This window comes from Galeopterus variegatus, unplaced genomic scaffold (genome assembly GCF_000696425.1).
Source record: "Galeopterus variegatus unplaced genomic scaffold, G_variegatus-3.0.2 Scaffold1384, whole genome shotgun sequence".
NCBI lineage: Eukaryota > Metazoa > Chordata > Mammalia > Dermoptera > Cynocephalidae > Galeopterus > Galeopterus variegatus.
This window is the reverse complement of record NW_007727495.1, coordinates 138,809-162,126: the sequence shown is the minus strand read 5'-3', so window position 1 is coordinate 162,126 and position 23,318 is coordinate 138,809. Positions and strand designations below refer to the sequence as shown.

The 23,318-nt window shown below is 39.0% G+C and overlaps 1 protein-coding gene and 1 long non-coding RNA gene across 5 annotated transcripts in view; one reads left to right on the top strand and one right to left on the bottom strand.

Annotated features, from left to right (window-relative positions):
* DNM1L (dynamin 1-like) overlaps nt 1–14,192 on the bottom strand; it is a 58,072-nt gene extending 43,880 nt beyond the window's left edge. For 2 of the 4 annotated variants that reach the window (XM_008576648.1, XM_008576649.1), the window contains exon 1: nt 13,925–14,192. In XM_008576648.1, the coding sequence (XP_008574870.1) occupies nt 13,925–14,026 (102 nt within the window). In that variant the 5' untranslated portion in view covers nt 14,027–14,192. The remainder of the gene's footprint in view (nt 1–13,924) is intronic. The other 2 variants (XM_008576651.1, XM_008576647.1) reach the window with 2 other exon arrangements.
* Nucleotides 14,193–14,365: 173 nt separating this feature from the next.
* Nucleotides 14,366–15,341, top strand: LOC103593628. The gene is made up of 3 exons (XR_550773.1): nt 14,366–14,572; nt 14,877–14,965; nt 15,060–15,341. It is a non-coding gene; the product is annotated as an uncharacterized LOC103593628 (long non-coding RNA).
* Nucleotides 15,342–23,318: the final 7,977 nt, after the last annotated feature.

Here is a 23,318-nt window from a genome sequence, read left to right as displayed (position 1 = left end):
TAAGTTAAAACAAGGCTGTTTCCCAATCTGACTAGAAGAGGAGGAAATATGGACACCAAGAGACACCAAGGATATGCACACATGTTAAGACACAACAAGAAGACAGCCAAGGAGAGAGGCCTCAGTAGAAAGCAGACCTACTGACACCTTGATTTTCTAGCTTCAGAACTGTGAGAAAATGAAATCATATTATTTAAGCCACCCAGTCTGTGGTATTTTGTTATGGCAGCCCTAGCAAACCAATAAAGAGGTTACAAACTCAACTGCCCATACAGGCAATGAATAAGTAATCAACCCAGACTTTGGTCAAAAGGACATCAGAATATCAATCATACCTCAAAAAAAATGATTTCTAAAAAATGCCACCAGACTATATTTTTCTGAGATTTTGTTTGCACATTAAAAATATAAGAATACTGGGCTGGCCAGTTAGCTCTACTGGTTACAGCACAGTGTCATAACACCAAGGTCGAGGGTTCGGATCCCCATACCAGCCAGCCACCAAAAAATGTAAGAATACTTCTAACATCTGCCACAACAATGCTCTCTCATTTTTCTTAGAATTACTGAACATACATAACTACCACCATTTCAAGTGCTTAACCTCATTTAAGTCCAACAACTCTATGAAATGGTTGCTATTTAATCCTCATTTTACAGATGAGTTAGCTGATTTTTAGAAAAATGATATAACTTACCCAGATATGTGAAGGTTCTTCAAAAAGCTCATGGAAAGATTTGTACTACCTTTTAATTTCACTTTTCCACAAATTATTTGAAGCACCCTTGTACTTAGGTAACAAGCCACAGGGCTGAATTGGAATCTAGGCAGTCTTCAACTTTCCCACTTTTGATACAAATGTGGAAATAGGAAAGATTTCATTGCCCTCTCCACACTATAAAAAAGAAAAAAGCAACACATATATGATGATAAATGGCACCCGGGGAAGACAACTGGAAGCAGTGAAAGCTGTGTAACTAACTAGATATTGGCTGGCCCATCTAGAGCAGGCTTTATTCAGATCCATTAAGAATGTGGGCCTAAAGTTGTCAGATTTTCTGATTTTTTTAAAGGAAAACCAGAAATCTGGGCCTTTCAACTAAATCCACCAATTTTAAACACTGGCAACTAATTCATTTATTTTTAATATTTTATGTGTCAACACATGGAGAAACCAAAAAAACATGTCTGTGCATGGGCTCCTAATTTTTTACCTCTTGCCTAGATTCAGTATTATAAATGGAGTTGGCTTCCTCAACAATTAGATAAGTGCTTGTTTTCCCCTGGTGATTTAAACACCCAGTGACCACACTCTTTACAGGAAGGTGAAGAGGTACAGGAGTTTCAAAGTGTCAAAAGCCACAGCTGGCTTGCTCTATTGGCACTCCAAGGCCTTCAGCTTTTTTCACCTCCACATACTCCCAAAGTGGATTCAATATCCTGTATTATATTTAGGAGCTAAAGATTTGTGTGTCATCTTTTATAGTTTCTTCCAAATTGTACCATATTGGGATTTATAGTGTTTTAAATTTATATTTTGTGATGTGGCCTTTCACTGAAAAGATTTTATTATATTGTCAGCCTTTTTCTCCAATAACTAGCATCGGTTGTGTGTGAGGAGTTATAAATGTTCATGTATGCAACATTAACCAAGGCGGATTCGTTTTTTAATTTTTAAGTTTTTATTTTTCATTGTGTAAGACAGACCTCTCTCAAATCTTTATTTTGATATTAATATAACAGATGAAAATGTACTTCTCTTAATTTAACATTTTAAAATAATTTTAGATTTGCAGAAATTTCCTTAATATTTACCTCACTTAAATTAAAAAAAAATTCTCAGAATGTTCTTAGAAAGGTCAATCTTATTTAAAATAGTTAAACTAAAATGTTTTTACCTTGTATAGCTCAAGCCCTTCATCTAATGACAAAATATAAATCTGAAATTTAAACCACTTCATAATTTGTGGTGTTAAAATGTGGTTCTTATATTGAACTCATCAATAATATTAATACATCAACTATCCAGAATCCAAACTTTCCAAAATGCTGTTAGACATAATCCTTTGGGAAGGATTTTTTCTTGCTTATAAAACTATAGGCTCAGTGCTCTCAGAATCATAGAAGAAAAGAGTGAGAGATTCAAATGTTTAATAAGGCCATGAACTTGACAGCAAAGGTAATATCCATAAAAATCCCTACTTTTTCCATAAAAGCAGAAAAGAATGAGACAAGTTACATGAATATACAGTTCTAAGAAGCCCAATGAACTCAAAACAGGATAAATACAAGAAAAATTCATGTTGAGACAAATTATAGTCAAATGGTTGAAAGACAACTGTTGAAAGCAATAAGAGAGAAGCAGAGAAGGTACTCATTATGTAAAAGGGATCCTCAATAAAATTAAAAATAGATAAAATAGATTTCTCATCAGAAAGCATGGGAGCTAAAGGCAGTAGGATAACTAAAGTGCTGAAAGAAAAAATTTGTCAACCAAAAATTCCATATTTGACTTTAGTTTTGCTAAGATGTAAATACTCCCCAAAGCAATCTACAGACTCAACACAATCCCTATCAAAATCCCAAAGGTCTTGTTTACAGAAATGGAAAAGCCAATTCTAAAATGGATATGGAGATCAAGATGATGGAACAAACAGTTCCCAGGGTCACTCTCCCCCACAACTGATTGACTTACAACTATTTAAAGAGCAAAGACTGCCAACCTAGGACTGCTGGAGATCGGGGGAAGAGGAGGAGAGACTCATGGAGTTCATGAAGGCAAGAGAAGCTGCAGTGTGAGGGAGAAGGGACCACTCTGACTATCTCCAGCCTGGGCCACTTTGGGACCAGCCTGGTGAGGGGTGGAAAGAAGTTGCTAAGCATCTGCAGTGAAGAGGGTCTCAGAGTGCACCATACCAGCACCCAGGCCAGCAAGACCACAGATAGGGTTCCCATGTGCCCACATAGGAGTAAGGGGCCATAGCCAATGGAGGAAAGGAGCAACCCAGAGGCTGGTGAGTCATCGTGAGGAACTCACACATGGCTCACCCTACAAGAAGCACTTGGGGGGGGGGGGGCTAACCCACTGGGGTAACAAAGGAATGCACTGTGGGCAGCTGATCTACCTTCCAACTGGCACAGGCACACTCAGTGGAGACTGGTCAGGGAGACAGAACTGCAGGGAGCATACTTTGCTGGAAAGATGTAGTCCCAGGCCAGAATTACCACACAGCCCAGGTGTAATTGACTTCACAAGACCCAGAAGTGATTAAAAAGCCAAAAATTAAAATCTGATCCACACAAAGCGCATTTCCCAGAGAATCAGCAGCAAAGCAGCAATTTAGCTCAACCACAGGGCTCAAAAAGGAAAAATGGATCAACAAAAAAACAGAAAAAAAGTAACAAATGGCAGTAACAAGTCCCTACATATGAATAATAACTCTAAATGTAAATGGATCAAATGTCCCAATTAAAACACACAGAGTGGCTCAATGGATTATAAAACGAGAACCAACAACATGCTGCCCAGAAGAAACTCACTTCACCTATAAAAACACACATCAAAGTGGAGGGATGGAAAAAGATATTTCATGCAAATGGAAACCAATAAAGAGCATTAATACCTATACTGACATCAGATAAAATAGACTTCAAGCTAAGGAAAATAAAAAAGATAAGGAAGATCATTATATAATGATAAAGGGATCAATTCAACAAGAGGATATAACAATTCTAAATATATATGCACCCATCTCCAGAGCACCCAGTTATATAAAGCAATTACTATTACACCTAACAGGAGAAATAGACTCCAACAAAACAATAGTTGAGGACTTTAACACCCCACTTTCAGCAAAGCACAGATCATCCAGATAGAAAATTAACCAGTAAACATCAGAATTAATCTCTACTATAGAGCAATTGGACCTAACAGACATATCTAGAACACTTCATCCAACAGCTGCAGAATACATTCTTCTCAGCAGCACATGGAACATTCTCTAGAACAGACCATATGTTAGGTCACAAAACAAATCTCAACAACTTTTTAAAAACTGAAAACATAAAAACTACCTTGCCTGACCACAATGGAATAAAACTATAAATCAACAATAAAAGGGACACTAGAAATCATATAGATACATGGAAATTAAAGAGGCTCCTATACAACAAATGGGTCAAAGAAGAAATGAGAACCCACAACACATTAAAAAGATATTCACCATGATCAAGTGGGATTCATCCCAGGAATGCAAGAATGGTTCAACATATGTAAATCAATAAACATGATACATCACATCAAAAGAATGAAGGAAAAAAACCATATGATCATTTCAATAGATGCGGGAAAAGCATTTGATACAATTCAACACCTCTTCATGATAAAAACACTCAACAAACTTGGTATAGAAGGAATGTACCTCAACACAATAAAGGCCAATTACAACAAACCCCCAGCTAATATCGTACTGAATGGACAAAAAATTGGAGGCTTTTCCTCTAAGATCTGAAACAAGACATGGATGCCCTCTTTCCCCACTCTTATTCAGCACCGTACTGAAAGTTCTAGCCAGCACACTAAGGCAAGAGAAAGCAGTAAAGAGCATTCAGATCAGAAAGAAGAAAGTCAAACTATCGCTATTTGTAAATGACATGATCCTATACTTAGAAAACTCAAAAGACTCCACCAAAAAATTACTAGCACTAATAAATGAATTCAGTATAGTGGCAGGACAGAAAATCAACACACAAAAATCAATAGCCTTCCAAACACCAATAATGAAATAGCCAAAGAAGAAATCAAGAAAGTAATCCCATTCACAATAGTTACAAAAAAAAAAAAAAAAAATACCAAGAAGTAAATTTAACCAAAGAGGTGAAAGACAACTGCAATGAAAACTATAAAACACTGGTGAAAAAAACTGAAGAGGACACAAATAAATGGAAAGATATCCCATGTGCATAAGGTGGAAGAATTAACATTATCAAAATATCCACATTACCCAAAGCAATCTACACATTCAAGATAATCCCTATCAAAATACCAATGACAGGGCCGACCCGGTGGCGCACTGGAGAGTGCGCCGCTTGGGAGTGTGGCGGCGCTCCCGCCGAGGGTTCGGATCCCATGTGGAGACCAGTTCCTGCTCACTGGCTGAGCGCGGCGCGGGTGCAACACCGAGGGTTGCGATCCCGTTACCGGTCAGTAAAAAAGACAAAAAGGAAAAAAAAACAATACCAATGACATTCTTTACAGAAATAGAAAAAATGATCTTAAAATTTGTATGGAACCACAAAGGACCCTGTATAGATAAAGCAATCTTGAACAAAAAGAACAAAGCAGGAGGCATCACACTTCCTGACTTCAAAATACACCATAGAATATAGTAAGCAAAACAGCATGGTACTGGCATAAAAATAGACAAACAGACCAATCGAACAGAAGAGAGAGCCCAGAAACAAACCCATGCACTTACAGCCAATTGATTTTCAACAAAGGTGCCAAAAATATACAGTGGGGAAAGGACAGTCTCTTCTAGAGATAGTGCTGAGAAAACTGGATATCCACATGTAGGTGATTGAAACCAGACCCCATCTCTCACTGTATTAGGAATCTCCAGAGAGAGAGAAGCAATAGGATATGTTATAAATATATGAGAGGGGATTTATCAGGGAGATTAGCTCACACAACTGTGAAAGAAGTCTCAAGATAGGTCGTCTGCAACTGAATGTCAGTAGCATGGCTCAGTCCAAGTCTGAAGGCCTCAAAACCAGGGAATCCAATGGTGTCCTGGAACCCAAAAGCTTAAGAGTCTCAAGCTCTGATGTTAACAGACAGGAGAAAAGAGTGTATCCCAGCTCCATGGACAAAGAAAGAGCTTTGCCTTTTCTCTCCGTTTTTTCTTCTCTCCAGGCTCCCAGCAGATTTGATGGTTCCTGCACATATTGAGGGTGGATCTTTCCCAGCCCCTCCACTCAGGCTATCATGCTAATACCTTCTGGAAACACCCTCATGGATACACCTAAAAAGATAAGCTGACCAAGTTTCTCGGCATTCACTAATATAATCAAGTTGACACCTCGAATTAACCATCACACCTAGAATTAGCCATACACAAAAAATCAATTCAAAATGGATTTCAGGCCTCAATTTAAAGCCTGAAACTATGAAACTAGGGAGACAATATAGGGGAAATGGTACACAAAATGAGAGTGGGCAGTGCTTTTATGAACAATACCACAAAGGCACAGGCAGTTAAAGCAAAAATACACAAATGGGAATACATTAAACTAAAAAGCTTCTGCACAGCAAGGGACACTATTAACAAAGTGAAGAGACAACCTACAGAATGCAGGAAAGTCTTTGCAACTACACATCAGACAAGGCGCTTCTATCCAGAATATATAAGGAACTCAAACAATTCAACAGCATAAAAACAAATACCCAGTTTAAAAATGAGCAAAGGACCTGAACAGACGTTCTCAGAAGACATACAAATGCCAATGAGCACATGAAAAAATGCTCAAAATCACTTTTCATCTGGGAAATGCAAATTAAAACCACAATGAGGTGTCTTCTTACTCCAGTCAGAAGGGCTATTATCAACAAGACAGAAAACAACAAATTCCGGTGAGGATACAGATCTGACATTGCTGCTGGGAATGTAAATTGGTACAGCCATTGTGGAAAACAGTATGGAGGTTCCTCAGAGAACTAAAAATAAATTTATCTTACAACCTAGCTATCCCACTACTGGGTATACACCCAAAGGAAATGAAATCAATATATCAAAAAGATATCTGCATTCCCATGTTCATTGCAATGCTATTCACAATAGTCAAGAGACGGATTCAACCTAAATGCCCAACAACAGATGAATGGATATGGAAACTACTGTACATACACATAATGGAATACTATTCAGCTATAAAAGGAAATGATATCCTATTATTTGCAGCAACATGGATGGAACTGGAAACCATCATGTTAAGTGAAGTAAGTCAGGCACAGAAAGACAAACACCACATGATCTCACTCATATGTGGAATCTAAAAACACACAAACAAAAAGAGTTGTTCTCTTAGAGGTAGAGAGTAGAATAAAGATTACCAGAGGCCAGGAGGGGAAGAGGGAGAATTGGTGGATTAACAGGTACAAACTATGCTATCTACCCTAAGTGGATCATTATGCAGTATATGCATACATTGAAACAACACACTGTATTGCACAAAAATAAGTAAATTGGAAAAAAAAATTTATTTAAAAAATTAAATAAATAAAATGTTTGGTCAAGTAAAAATAAATAAATAAATAAATAAATAAAATACAGTTCATACGGAATGGCAAGGGATCCCAAATAGCCAAAACAATCTTGAAAAAGAAGAACAAAGCTGGGAGAATCATATTCCCAATTTCAAAACATACTACAAAGCTACAGAAATCAAAGTAGTGTGGTACTGGCAAAAAAGATGAGCATATAGAAAAGAACTGAGAGTCCAAAAATAAACATACATCTATGGTCAAGTTATTTTCAACAATAGTGCTGATGGAGTTTAGATGTACTATCTTTCCAGAACTCACATGGAAAGCTGATCCCCAGTGTGACAGTTTGGGGAGCTGTTTTAGTCATGGGGGTGGATCCCTTATGAATGGATTAATGCTCTCCCTAGAGGATGGGGGTAGTGAGTTCTCGCTCTTGGTTCCCGTGAGAGCTGGCTGTTTAAAAGACCCTGGCACCTCCCCTCTCTCTCTCTCGCTATCTCTCGCCATGTGATATGTTTGTACCTGCTGGCTGCCTGCCACTTCCTGCCATAAGTAGAAGCAGCCTGAGGCCCACTCCAGATGCAGCTGTCCCAGAATCATAATCCAAATAAACCTCTGTTCTTTATAAATTACCCAGTCTCAGGTACTCTGTTATAGCAGCACAAAAATTGACTAATACAAGTGCCAAGACTATTCAGCGGGAAAAGAATAGTCTCATCAACAAATGGTGCTGGGTCAACTGGATAGGCATATGCAAAAGAATAAAGTTGGACCAATACCTCATACCAGACAAAAATTTACACAAAACAGATTAAAAGCCTAAATGTAAGAGCTAAAACTATAAAATCCTCAGAGAAAAAAACCTATAAAATAATAAATAAAATAATAAATCTTTATGACCTTGGATTTGGCAATGTCTTAGATATGACACCAAAAGCACAAGCAATGAAAGAAAAAGTAGATAAATTGGACTTTATCAAAATTAAAAACTTCTGTGCATCAAAGGACACTATCAAAAAAGTGAAGATAACCTACAGAATGTGAAAAAATATTTTAAATCATATACTGTTAAGGGTATAGTACCCAGAATCTATAAAGAACTCTCAGAACTCAACAATAAAAAGACAAATAACCTCAACAAGCACATAAAAAGATGGTCAACATCATTAGTCATTAGAGAAATACAAAGCAAAACCACAATGAGATATCACTTCAAATTAGGATGGCTAGATTCAAAACAACAGACAGTAACAAATGTTGACAAGGATATAGAAAAATTGGAACCCTTATATATTGCTGGTCAGAATTGTAAAATGGTACAGCCACTATGGAAAACAGTTTGGTGGTTCCTCAAAAAGTTAAACATAGAATTATCATACTACCCAGAAATTTTACTCCTAGGTATATACCAAAAAAAAACTGATAACAGGTACTCAAACAAATACTTGTACACAAATGTTCATAGCCAAAAGGTAGAAACAACCCAACTGCCCATCAATGGAGGAATGAATAAACAAACTGTGGTTTATACGTACAAGGGTACTTCCAAAAGTTCATGGAAAGATTCACATTATCTTTCAATTCTATTTTTCCATGAACTTTTTGAAGTACCTTTGCATAATGTAATATTACTCGACTACTAAAAGGAAAAGTACTGATACATGCTATGATGAGAATTAACCATACTATGCTAAGTGAAAGAGGCCAGACATAAATCACTACAAATTCTATGATTTTATTTCTATAAAATATCCAGAATAGGTAAATCCATAGAGAGAGAACACAGATTGGTGATGGCGAGGGGGTGGGGATAAGGAGGAACAGAAGGTGATTGCTTAATTGGTATAGAATTTTCTTTTGTGATAAAAATGTTTGGATATAATCAGAGGAGGTACTTTCACATTATGAATGTACTGAACACCAATGAATTATATACTTTAAAATGGTTAAATTTATGTTATGTAAATTTCACCTCATTTTTTTTTTAAGTTAGGAAAAAAGGAAGCAATTAGTGAACTACAAACTATGAAAAAAAGAAAAGGGAAAAACCTAAGTTTACCTAAGAACACTCACAAGAAAACAGTGCATCGGGAGGAATAAAAACTATAATCAATATTTGGCCCCTAATTACTAAATTTAATGAAGCCATCAACACTACAGGGACAGGATAAATGTATGCATATTGGGCAGGAGAGGCCAAGATTTCAAGTTGCTAAAATGTAGATACAGCTCTAAGGGAAAAAAGGAGGAGGCATCAAACTATTCGAAAAGAGTTGGCTGTAGGAGAAGGAAATGGAATAGGGGTATAAAGTTCCTTTTTTATTTTCAAATAAAGAATTCCAGAGTGATTTGGTGCTTTAACAAAAAAGACAGTAACAAGTGTTGGTAAGGTTGTGTAGAAACTGGAACCCTCATACACTGCTGGAGGGAATGTAAAACAGTATAGCCAATATGGAAAACAGTTTGGTAGTTCTTCAAAAAGTTAAGAGTTAACATATGACCCAGCAATTCTATTCCAAAGTATATACACAAGAGAATTGAAAACACATGTTCACACAAAAACTTGTAAATGAATGTTCACAGCAGCATTATTGATAATAGCCAAAAAGTGGAAACCACCCAAATGTCCATCAATTGATGAATGGATAAACTATGCATATCTATACAATAGATATTATTCATTCATAAAAATGAACGAAGTACTAATATATGCTATAGCATTGACGAGCCTAAAAAACATTATGTTGAGCAAAAGAAGCCAGACACAAAAGACCACATATTGTATGATTCCATTTATATGAAATGTCCACAAAAGGCAAACCATGAGAGACAGAAAGTAGATTAGTTTGCCAGGGGACGGGGGAAGGCAAAATGGTGGAGTGAATGCTAACAAGTACAAAGTTTCTTTTTTGTTTCAATGAAAATGTTCTGGAATTAGATAGTGGTGATGGTTGCACAACCTTGTGAATATACTAAAAACCACTAAATTGTACACTTTACAATGATGACTTCTATGTTACGTGAATTATATTTCAACTTTTTATTTTTTTATTTTTTGGCAGCTGGCCTGTATGGGGATCTGAACCCTTGACCTTGGTGTTACAAGGTTGCCCTCTAAACAACTGAACTAACCAGTCAGCACCCCCAATTTTTTAACATTAATAAAAAAAGTTGGTTTGCAAATTGGTCATTAAAACCCATATTTGGGGCCGGCCCGGTGGCGCAATGGATGGTGCGCCGCTTGGGAAGTGCGGCGGCGCTCCCGCCCGAGGGTTCGGATCCCACATACAGACCGGTTCCTGCTCACTGGCTGAGCGAGGCGCGGGAGCAACGCCGAGGGCCGCAATCCCGTTGCCGGTCCCCGGTCCGGTACGGGGGCAACACTGAGGGTTGCGATCCGTTGCCGGACACGGAAAAAGACAAAAAAAAAAAAACCCATATTTGTTTTCCTTTTACATTTGCCTGAGTGCTGAAATCACTGAAATAAAAGGCAAAGTGAAAAGTGCATTACTAGCAATGCTAAACCAGAGTCTCAGATTAATGTCATCTGCACTGGGATGCCTATGCTGGGTGGTGGTGTGGATTACATACCTGGAGAGCTCCCCCAATTCTCAATTTAAGAAATAGTGATTAAATTTCCCAAGCTGAGTCACAAAAGTTGTTTTAAGTCTTATCACCTTCTCCACTTGCAAAGTACACCATGGTCTAAAAAGTGTCAACCTTCTCTCTCCCCATTCTCTGTTCTTTCCACACAGAAATCCAACTACAGAAAAAGAAAGTAATTTATCTAGCTAAATCATTAAAAATGTGAATGACAGCTTTAAAACATGATGTCCTCTCCTCAATTCTTCCAACTCCCTAGCCCCCAAATAAGTATTATTTGGGCAATTTAAGAAATGAGTTTAAAACATTTAGGGAATGGCAAAGGTTGCCTTGGAAGTGATATTTTGAAGCACGAATGCCACCAAAATCAACTTGGTACTGGACGGTGGTATGCCTTTAGACTCAGTTTCCCAAATTATTCCTGCTTTTTCCAATATCAAGCATTTCAAAATTCAAAGATTCACTAATATACTTCTCAAATTAGGATTTATGAACCATCTGCATCAGAATCACCTATGGTGCCTTACCCACCCACAGACTTATAAAATCAAAATCTCTGGAGATGGGATCAAGAAAATTTATTTTCAAAATGATTCTCATACACACTCATGTTTGAGAATCACTGTTCTAAAAAGTTCAACAAGATAGGATCTGCAGCCATTTAAGTATAGGTAATGTGTAAGAATAGAAACTGTACCTGTATTATGAAGACATGCTCACTGCAACTGAAAAGTCTACTAGTCAGAACTAAGCACAGAACACTTATGTCTGGAACTCACTCACTGTACACAACGCCATTAAAATTAATGTGAGGTGTGTGCTGTATATATGTTACACAACATCAAAGAGTAAGAATGGCATAGATGACAAAGTAGTGGTCTACTAACACTCAGAGCAAGCAGAAAATTTTTTTTTCTACACATTGAGGAAAATATAGGAAAAAGAAAGTCTCTTTATTTCTTCTATAAGTGAATAATAAAGGATTGAATTTCAGCTAATAAGGACGCAGACAGAGATAATCCTCATTAAAGCAAGTCAAAAAACTGATCCTTGGGCCGGACGGTGGCTCACTTGGGAGAGTGCGGTGCTGATAGCACCAAGGCCACAGGTTCGGATCCTATATAGGGATGGCCGGTTCGCTCACTGGCTGAGTGTGGTGCTGACAACACCAAGCCAAGGGTTAAGATCCCCTTACCGGTCATCTTTATATAGGGGGGATAAAAATGATCCTTAAGAAATTTCTAACATCAACACGCAAATGTGGCATATAACTGTCACTACTAGGATGGTTTTTGTTAGCACATGCTAATGGCTTTCAGAAGGATGGGATCTTTTCTCCCCTGCCCCTATCGATTTTGCCAACTAACAGGTTTACTGGCTGAAATAAACTCTATTTTGTGTAAGAAAAATCCTTCTTGATTTTGAACTATTTATGCTGACACACAATAGCCCTGATTCTTTTAGTGCTTCATGCTTTAAAAGCACTGAAAATCTCTTTTTAAAGTACATGAAAAGTTTATGGTCTGCAGCTAAGCAACACTTTCGAATTACTACCAAATAAGATTTAATTTATATCATCTCCTCTAATTTTGTTTACAAAGACAGATCAGTATTGATGATAAAAAGTTCCAGTGTTTTAAAATACAATTTAGTTACAGTGAGCAATATTCATTTATTCAAAATATTTATAGAGCACCTACTGCACTGCACACCCCAGACTGAACAAATATGCTCAATGAAAGTACTGCTTGTGATTTACTGTTTGACAATTCAGAGTCTCCAATCATTACAAATAATAAGTGTTATAAATACTAGAATATGTAGGCAGAATTGAGCAGAATCTGTATCAATCCTATAGCAAACCAAGGAAGTTTGTTTCTAAAATAATTTTTATTACTTTATTTAACCCCCCCCCAAAAAAAGTATGGGATGTCTGCGGTTTCCAAGGTTCGAAATATTTGGATATCCTCTAATATTGTGAACATTAAGTTCCTTCTCATAATATTTATACCCTACACTTTCATTTTATAGCAAGATGTAGCGATGCACCTCATGGAAAATAATGTAAAACAGTCAGCTTCTCAACAGAAAAGATACAATTTAGAAATGAAAGCACTTAAAATCGGTATACCTATATTAAGTAATCTCTAAAATGCGTTTGCCCGATCTCTAATAAAAGTGCTATGATTCCTCTTTGGTCAAGAAAAGCAAGCAAGCAGAGAAAATGAAATTTATACCTCTCCTTTGTCATTCTAGAAATAACATTTATTTCTCAACATTTATTCATATAAAAAATTATGACTTGTCTGTAAGAGAGCCAACATGAAAAGACCAGAAAACTTGATGCCCAATTTAGGTCACGATCACAGAACTGTGAAAGACAAAAATTACAGCCTACGCAGAAAAATTGGATATTCCTTCCTAACAGCCACAGAACTCCAGGTACATGTGGGAATTTTTTTTTTTTTTTTTAAACACTGCTTCTGCCTTCTCGAGACCTGCAGGGGTTACACTGCAGGAAAACACTCAGACGCTACACAGTAGCGGGCTCAGGGTCGACGTCGCAGTCCCAAAACTTACTCTACAGTCCCTGAGCAAAGCGAGGAGAGAAATAAAACACCCCGCCTCCCCGAAGCCAACTGAGACCCGGATAGCGAGCCCACCACGAGCCCGGAGCGGCCCCGCGTGCCCCGCGCGTCCCCCAGGTGCCCTTGGAAACAGCGGCCCGCGGACGAAGCCGCGCCCGGTCCCACAGGACTCCCAGTTCCGCCATCCGACCCGTCCTTCCCCTAAACCGCCCCTGGGACCCGCTGGGCCCGCCGGGCCCGCAGTGCCGACTCCTCCCCTCGCCGCCCTGCTGGGCTCCGGATTCTCCGCCCGGCTGCAACGCAGCCCCGGCCAGGCGGGCGCGGCAGACCCGGGAAAGCCCCGAGGCCCCTAGCAGGACCCTCCTCCCACGGGCCGCAAAGGCTGGCCCGGGAGTGTGCACTGCCGCAGCCCCGACCAGGCCCGCGTCCGGGGATCCGGCCTGGGCGAACGCCGCCCTCGTCTCTCACCTGCGTTCCCACTACGACAATTTGAGGCAGCTGGATGATGTCGGCGCCCACCGTGTTGAAGACGTCCTGGAGCTTGTTGATGACAGGAATTAGCGCCTCCATAACTCCGAAAACAAGGGACCCCCGCCCGGCCAGCCGCAGCAATGAATGGGGCCGAAGCCCAGAGTCCACCTCCTTCCTTCTCTCCTCCGCCCTCTCCTGGAGAGCCCGCACCCATTGGACCCTGCCTGCCCGCTACCTGCCCCTCCCGGCAGGCCATGCGCTACGAGGGAAATGGAGAGAAACAAAGCTTGCCGGGAGTTGTAGTTCCGGCACGGAGGAGCGCTGGAGCCTACCACTTCCAGAAGGCTGCGCGGCATGGGCGGGCCCTGAGCCTGGAGCGCGGGGGTCCCGAGGCGGGGATGCTCTCTGGCTCGTGACTGAAGGCTAGAGAGCGAGGCCCCGAGAGCAGGAGGGAGGAAGTATATTCATGCCTGTCCTCGAGGCATGCAGGACGTGGAAAATGCTGGGTGTGAATATGTCTTAAGTACAGCGATGTCTCTCTTATCCAGAGTGTCATTTCTTAAGAGGACGCTTTCTCAAGAAGGATGGATTGGAAAGGCTTAAAGAATAGTTTATGGCCACAGACACCCCAACCGGGTGCAAAAGGTTGGTACGCTGATGCTAGAATGTGTGGAGTGCTATTTTGCAAAAATACAGCCCAGGTAGAACACGCGGTTCTCCAGAGTTTTTGTAAAAAAAAAAAAAAAATATATATATATATATATATATATATGTTTAGGAAAGTCTTAGAGTGTTGAAGTTTTTAGAGGGGAAGAGCTAGGCCTTTATTCTCTATATTCTGTATAATTCTTTATTTGCTGTGGCCTGGTAAAGTCGAGATCTTATAACTGCCTTACTTGCTTTTTGCTAAATGTGCCTACTGTCCTGTTCCTAAATGTTTTCTTTTTAGACAGGTGGTATCTCTCCTCTACTCCAAACCTCCAAATGTTTTCTATCTTAAAGTAAAAAAGGTGACATTTGAGCAAAGGCCTGAAGCAGGTGAGGAGAAAGCCCCCTTCCATACTTTATTTTTCTCCATAGAACTTATCTCTTTCTAACATGAACATGTTTGCTTTTTCTCTCCTCTTGCTAGATTATCAGCTCCTAGAGGACAGAGATTTTTGACTCTGTGAATCACTGATGCATCCTTAGAAAGTGACAATCAAGATAGTCACAATCTCAGCCTCCTCTGAGTTTACAATATAACACAGGAGACACTACTATTGAAAGATACACAGAAGAGACACAACACAGGTGATGACACTACTATTGAAAAAAAAATGAATAAGGTACTATGATTGGGTATATTTTGGAGTTCATTTAGTAGGAGCACTTCTTCCAGTCTGAGGGGGAGGAGTGAAAGTTCAAGTGAGACTTTCTAGAAAGTACTAGATTTAATGTCCATGAGGGCAAGTACCTCCTACAGTAGAAGTAGTACACTATGCAACTTCACTGGGTACTATTCAGCTGCACATCTGTACACAGTAGCCCAGGGGAACATGCTTGATTTGTTCAGCAGGACAAATGGTACGTGCTTAATAAATATTTTTGAACAAATGAATGAAATACTCAAAGACCTGAAGATTCAATAGTGGTATTTTAGTATCTTGTCAAGATTTGTGAACATCCGCTTCTCTTTGATTCTTTTTATTTTTTATTTTTTTTATTTTTTTTTATTTTTTTTGTCTTTTGTCTTTTTTCCGTGTCCGGCAACGGATCGCAACCCTCAGTGCCGCCCCCGCACCAGACCGGGGACCGGCAACGGGATCGCAAACGTCGGCGCCGCTCCCGCGCCTCGCTCAGCCAGTGAGCGGGAACCAGTCTGTATGTGGGATCTGAACCCTCGGGCGGGAGCGCCGCCGCGCTTCCCAAGCGGCGCACCATCCAGTGCGCCACCGGGCCGGCCCTGATTCTTTTTAAAAATAAAAACTTCAGAGACAAAACTTCAGAGGTAAAGCAAGACAAAAATTTCAGAACTCAAAAAACCAGAGAGCAAAGGGTTTTACTCCAAGTCCCTTTATTTTCTACCAAAGATAATATTACAGGATAGACAGATATTAGCCACTTTGCTTCTCAGCCCTCTGTTGATGAGGCTTTCGTTCTCTTCTGAAAAGAAAAGAAAATTCTGAGCAGCCTCTACATCCAACAAGAAAAGGCATATAAAAAGAGGGAGTGGGCTCATGGTGAAGCTCCATGGACATAACCAGTTACTGCTTTAAAGGCTCGAGATGCCCTAGGCGAAAATTATGTGACTACAACTGTTTTTTCCCTATTTGTGACACCAATAGACATAGTCTTTTCTTATTTGCTAATGGCAAAGTTAGAAGAACAAGCACACATATGTTCTAGACAGCAAACTGTTATGAATACATATATTTCTATTTAAATTATAAATTATCTCTTGGGATGGAACATCCAGAGCCTTGTATTAACATGCATCTTTTTCTAGGGGAAGGAAGAATGATCACATGGGTAGTACTCAAAAGTCTTTTATCATTACCACCACCAATCAGGTTTAAGTAGAATTGTGCAATAGCTGTCTACACTCTAGAGCATTGAGTTAATCAGGCACAGAGGAAGAGAAAGAGGAAATGATAAGGCCTTGAAAAACAGTGGCTCTAATATGATAACTTTTATTTTAAACTTGAGGCAGAATACACTGTGCGCAATGTGTTTAATTGAGGGGAAACAAAGCAAACCAATTTGGGTCTTCACATTTTAAGTTCAGAACGCTCTTGCTTGTGGGAAAGCCATTTAGCCAATAAGTATTTCTTTCCTCAACTCAAATAGGATAATATGTTCCTCAGTGTGTTGCTCTGGAATAACATTAAAAGCCATTATCAAGTATTATCTCAAAAGGCCGTTTTAGAAACACTTCTCCTTCAGCCATCCCTCTGTCTCTATAGTTTTATGATTAGGCTGGATAGTTTGGTTGCAAGTGACAGAAATTTAACTCAAACTAACTGGCCTCAAAAACGACTAGAACCAGAGGCTCAGGCAGCATCTGAACTCTTTCTACCTCTTACATCTGCTTCTCTCTGCATCATCTATTTCATTTTCTCAAACCAGTTTATTCCTGTGGGATGAGGTGAGTGGGCCATGTTGGAGACTGTAGGGGATCTCATTCAGCAAGCTGCCTCGGGGCAGATGGTGCTGTTGAATCTGGGGAGGAACTGAAACTAGGTTTTCACCTTGTTTCCAAAGTATTAGTTTCCTATCAGTTTCCTATTGATAGAATATTAGTTTCCTATTGATGCCCTAAATTTCAAACCTTAGTGGCTTAAAACAAAAAAAAATTTTTTTTGTTATTTTTTTTTTTACTGTATCTGTGGACTAGAATTTTTTTTATTGATTATATATATTTGTGCGGTACAGAATTGAATATCAATTCATGTGTACAATATGTGGTGATCAAATCAGGGTAATTAGTACACTCATATTTACAAAACGTCATCAGTCTTTGTGACCCTTAACTAGTTTTTCGTCAATCTCCCTCCCCCTCCCCCTTTGCCACCTCTAATAACCACAGTTCTGTTTTGTTTTGGTTTTTTTTTTTGAAAGTTTAATGTATTGTGATTGTTTCTTTCTTTTAGCTCCTACTTATGAGTGAGGACAGGCAATTTTTTTTTTTTTTTCTGTGCCTGGCTTATTTCACTTAACATAATTTTCTCTAAGTTCATCCATGTTGCTGTGAATGGCAGAATTTCATTCTTTTTTATGGCAGAGTAGTATTCCATTGAGTATATATACCACATTTTCCTTATCCAGTCATCTGTCAATGGACATTTAGGTTGATTCCAACTCTTGGCTATTGTAAATAGAATGCAATAAACGTGGGAGTGCAGGTATTCCTTCGACATGATGATTTCCATTCCTTGGGTATATACCCAGCAATGGGATTGCTGGGTCATATTGCAGTTCTATCTGTGGTTATTTGAGAAATCTTCATACTGTTTTCTATAAGGGCTGCACTAATTTACAGTCCCACCAACAGTGTAGGTGGGATACCCTTTCTTCACATCCTCACCAGTGTTTGTTATTCTCTGTCTTTTTGATAATAGCCAGTCTAACTGGCATGAGATGATATCTCAGTGTCGTTTTGATTTTCATTTCCCTGATGCTGAGTGATGTTAAGCATTTTTTCATGTGTCTGTTGGCCATTTGTGTGTCTTCATATGAGAAATGTCTATTCAGCTCCTTTGACCAAAACAGCATGGAACAGGCATAAAAACAGACACTCTGACCAGTGGAACAGAGAACCCAGAAATCAACCCACATGCTTACAGCCAACTGATCTTTGACAACAGCAACAAGAACATACATTGGGGAAAAGACTGCCTCTTCAATAAGTGGTTCTGGGAAAACTGGATATCCATATGTAGAAAGATGAAACGAGACCTGTACCTCTCACCATATACCAAAATCAACTCGAAATGGATTAAAGACTTGAAACTTTAAAACTCCTAAAAGAAAACATAGGGGAAACACTTCAGGATATAGAACTGGGCAAGGACTTTATGAATATGACCCCAAAAGCACAGCAACAAAAGAAAAAATAAACAAATGGGATTATATAAAACTAAAAACCTTCTGCACAACAGAAGAATTAACAGAGCGAAAAGACAACCTACAGAATGAGAGAAAATATTTGTAAACTATGCATCCGACAAGGGATTAATGTCCAGAGTATACAAAGAACTCAAACAACTCAACAGTAAGAAAACGAGTAACCCAATTTAAAAATGTTCAAAGAATCTGAAAATTTTTTTTATCTCATAGTTCTGTACATAAGAATATGATACAGGTCTGACCGGGCTAAAATCAAGGTGTCATCAGGGCTGCATACCCTTCTGGACCCTCTACAGAGATTTCATCTCCTTGCCTTTTCTGGATTCTGGAGGCCACTCACATTCCTTGCTGGTGTCCTCCTTCCATCACCTTCAAAGCTAGCAATGTCGTATCTTTTTAATCCATCTGTCATCAAACCTTGCTTTGACCAGAGTCAGGAAAGGTTCCCTGCCTTTAAGATACCATGATTAGATTGGCCCACCTGTACCACCCAGAATAATCTCCTCATCTCAAGGACTGTACCCTTAATCATGTCTGCGTCTGCAGAGTCTCTTTTGCCATGTAAAATTTACAGGTTCTGGGATGATGACATGGACATGTTTGAGGAGCCACTGCTCTGCCTATCACACCTGCTTAATAGGGACGGACCTGACCCAAGCAGGACTAGAGTCCTTCCCTGAGAATTTTCTAACTTTTGCTTGAACAGAAATATTTTTTCTCTGTGGTTATCAAACTGTAATGATGTGAGTCACTGTCTTCAGACATCATGTTTCCTACCATATGGAATAAATTGGTTTGAAAGAATAAAATAAACTCCTTTATTCACCTTCGAAAAATTTCTCAAATTCAATAATTGTCCCATATTTCTAAATGTATATATATATAGCACATAATATAGGAATTCTCATCCCCATAGTTAATCACTCCCATCTCTCCACCTTTTACTTGTTGCCCTTTTCATACAATATTATCAAACTCTTATTTATTAAGTGCTTATTTTATGTGAGGCACTATGCTAAGCATTTTATAATAGCCTTGTGGGATAGGTTTACAGATGTGGAAACTGAGGCTCCAGGGATTTATGTAAAGTAGTAAATTTACATAGTATGTGGCAGAGCTGGGGTCAAAACAGGCTATTTGGCAAACTCTTAATCTCTAAATATACTGCCTTGTTTCTTCATTCATTCCCGCATTTATTCAACACATACTTATGAAGTAATTGTTAGGCATATCCATCTTAGCCAGGCACTGTATTTTGCTGGAGGGCAGGGGGGAACTGTGGACATGACAGTAACATGCCCTTCCCCCTTCACCAGTAGTGAACTTGCTAAGGGCAGAAGTATTTTATTTAGCTGGTTTTCCCCACTACCTATTATGATGCTTGTTACAAAATACCAGCCTGCTGGACTTGAGGATTCCTTTTTTTTAACTTGGTAAATCTGGAATAACAATGATTTAAGCAGATCTCAATTGATACAATTGTAACCAGGATTTGCAGTCAAACCCAGCCTATACCTATAAGTCTGGCTTGGCATAGGACTTCTCATCAGACTAGCTGCCAAGTTACTTAGCTAGGGAGTAGGCTGGCTTTGTTCTAACTTAAAATCTCTAGTGAGAGGAAGTTTATTTTGAATTAAATAACTAGAAATTAATAGTTTTTGAAAGAGGTCTTTCAGACTATTCTTATAGCATGGTTCCAATATCATTTATGCCAACATTCTGCTCATCAGTCACAGCCAAGCTGCCATTATCCATGCCTTCAAATCATAGTGGTGAGTGCAGATCTAATGTTAATATGAAATATACAACTCTGATGGGAAGCCTCTTTGTCATATTTTGGAAACTGCCTGTATTTTGCAAAGTGATAAGCAGCCTTAATCAGTTTGCACTACTCTATACGTCTCAGGCATAACACATGCTTTGTTAGCAGGTGCAGGAAATTGTCTGCAGATGGTGGAGTTTGCCATATGGTTAGAGGCCAGAAATTTAATCTAGCAAGATAGTGATAGCCCATTAGAGGGCAGTATGACAGTTAAGAGCTCTTGCCTCATCTCCTTTGTTTTCTTTGCTCCATACCCGCACACCAGTGGAACTTAACCCTTCTTTTACTTCTCCCATCCTCAAAACATGTGGCATATTTACTAACTGTTTGAGATAATAGAGTGATTTTTACATTACAGCAGTGCCAACAACTGAAAATTACATGTTACACACCAGTTCTTAAACTACTTCACCTACCCTGTTCCTCAAATTTTCTAATTAGCCTCATTTTTTTTTTTTTTTTTACAACTGCACTCCAGGTTCCCAAAATGTTTGGCATTCTTAGAAGCTCCTCAAATCTCCCTTTTCCAGTTTCTCTGGCTTCCTTTTTGTTTCCCCTACGCCAACTCAATCCGCCTATATTTTATGAAGAGAAATTTGGTTTTTAGCCCTCGGTTGCTATCTTTGTGCTAGTACACTGTGATAAATAAAAAGGGACATTGTATCACAGGAGCCCCAAATCTGAAAGGGCATTCGCTTAGTGTTCGCCTATTCCAAAGAAACTCACCCAGTATTGCAATAGGTAGAGACATTGGTTTATTAGACTTATGGGAGGTGCTGATGATGGCTGGTCAGCTAGAAATCTGCACCGTCATAGGGTATATACAACAGTTACATAGGTGAACAGATCAAAGTAGAGGTGTAAATCATTTGCATGTTTAGGTGCCCCTCACCCAACTCAGAGCTCACAGGTGATCTGGCTGAGTACATAAGTTAACCCCTCCTGGCACCAGAGTAGTTAACACTACTGTTCTAACTCCATTTACATGCTAGTTCACTTACTCAGGGTTCCTGCTGCCTACTTTCTTCCATTTGTCTTAAGGGGATGTGCCTTTCCGTGGGTAAACTACCTTGGCCAGGGGTAGTTTCCCAGGGGAGAGGGGGAACTCTGGTATGAATGAGGAGGGGGAAAATAGGTCTATGTCCTGCATTTACTTTACAGATACCAGCCTTGGCTTTACCTACCAGGCCTAGTAGAGACTTTGAACATCTTTCCTTTCTAATTCCCCAACCAGTTCATCTATCAGTATTGGGTAGCATTAGTCAGTTTGAGTTTTAAGAACCAATATTCTAGAAATGCCATATAATTGTGATGAGATAAGACTTACACATCAGTGACACAATTAGTAAATTAGTGAATAAGGCAGCATATCATATACTACTAAGTACAGTATATATAATATGTATAAAGGTCTATGTAACAATTGACTTTTTCTTTCTTTTTGATGGTTTTCACTTACTCTAATTCCTCTCCAGTTACTGAATGTTTGGCTAAATGGATGAACATATAGACAGATGGTTGAATGAATGAATGATTGAATAAATCATTTGCATATGAATTATACTTCATCGGGGCTAGTCGAGAACTAACAAGTTGTTATTTTAGGACTAATGCAGCATGAGAAAAAAGTTCTAAATTAATCATTTTCTTTCAGAAGCCATTGTGTTACTCCCAACTCTTTATCTATGAAATAGAAATAATAATTAAATACTAAGATGTTGACCTACTACGAAAACAAAAGTTTTTAAAATGCAAAGCTAGAAAATCTACCCCAAAACCCAGAGGCAGTTTTAAATGTGTGCCACTATTCATATGAGCAGTAAAAACAAAAGCAAACAAAATAAAATTGAAAACATATAAATGAACATTAAATACTAAAGATACAAAGGTGAACAAAACACATTAATTGGCATTCTTCAAATCTTTTCTCTCATTCCTTCTTCTCAGGAAGAAAATGAGCCATTAATGAGTGCGATAAATGGAAGTCAAACATAGGAAAGGGATCTAGCGTGGCCCTCCTGGATTGAAGGATGAAAGAAGTTGATCAGAATAAAAGAAAAAGAAGTTCCACATCAGGCAGAGCACAGCATGTTCAAAAATTAAGAAAAGAGCGCTGGCTGCATGGTTCAGTTGGTTAGAGCAGAACCTTGTAACACCAAGGTCAAGGGTTCAGTTCCACATACCAGCCAGCTAAAAAAAAAAAAAAAAAAAAAGGAAAGAACACGATACATTGTGGATGCTTTAAATAGTTTAGTGTGGCAAAGTATAGAGAATGAGGGTCTGTGAGGGAATAGTAAATGGCAAGGCTGGATAGCTGGTCAGAGGTTTCTCATGAAAAAAACTCCTCGTGGTTCTGAAGGCTTTAAAAACAGTGAATGAGGAAGTTAGTCTCTGCTCCAGCATGTTTGCCTCAGTTTCCCTGCGTGTAAAATATCTGCTCTGCCCATTCTGGAAATCATAGTGAAGAGAGAATGAGGAAATATTATTGAAAGTACTTTGTAAAGTATTTAGTGCCCCAGATGGGTGGGACAATCACATTATTATTAATAATAAAATATCTACTGTAAGAAAATAATTTAAGTGATTTATTTTCAGAAATAATTCAGGCCCAGCTCAAAAGTTGTCTGACTGATCCAGCCCATTCCTGGGGGTGTCACTGAATAGATAAAGTTCTCCTTCAGATGATAATGAGTTACCAGCCCTTAATTGTTTACTTCAAATGGATAAAGTTGTCCTTGAGATGGTAATGAGTTAATAGCCCTTTATTGTTCTCTTCATTTCCTAATGTTTCTCCTTTCACAGGGTTTTAGGTGGGCCTTTTTTGCGGGCTTGTCCTGAGCCCTCAGACAAAGAAATTTCCTAGAAGGGGGGTAGTAAATTGGGGTACTTTTAGACTGTGCACCCCGACCAATGAGGAGGCAGGGGCAGGGTCTTGCGCACTAGGAAATAAATTGCTTGCTA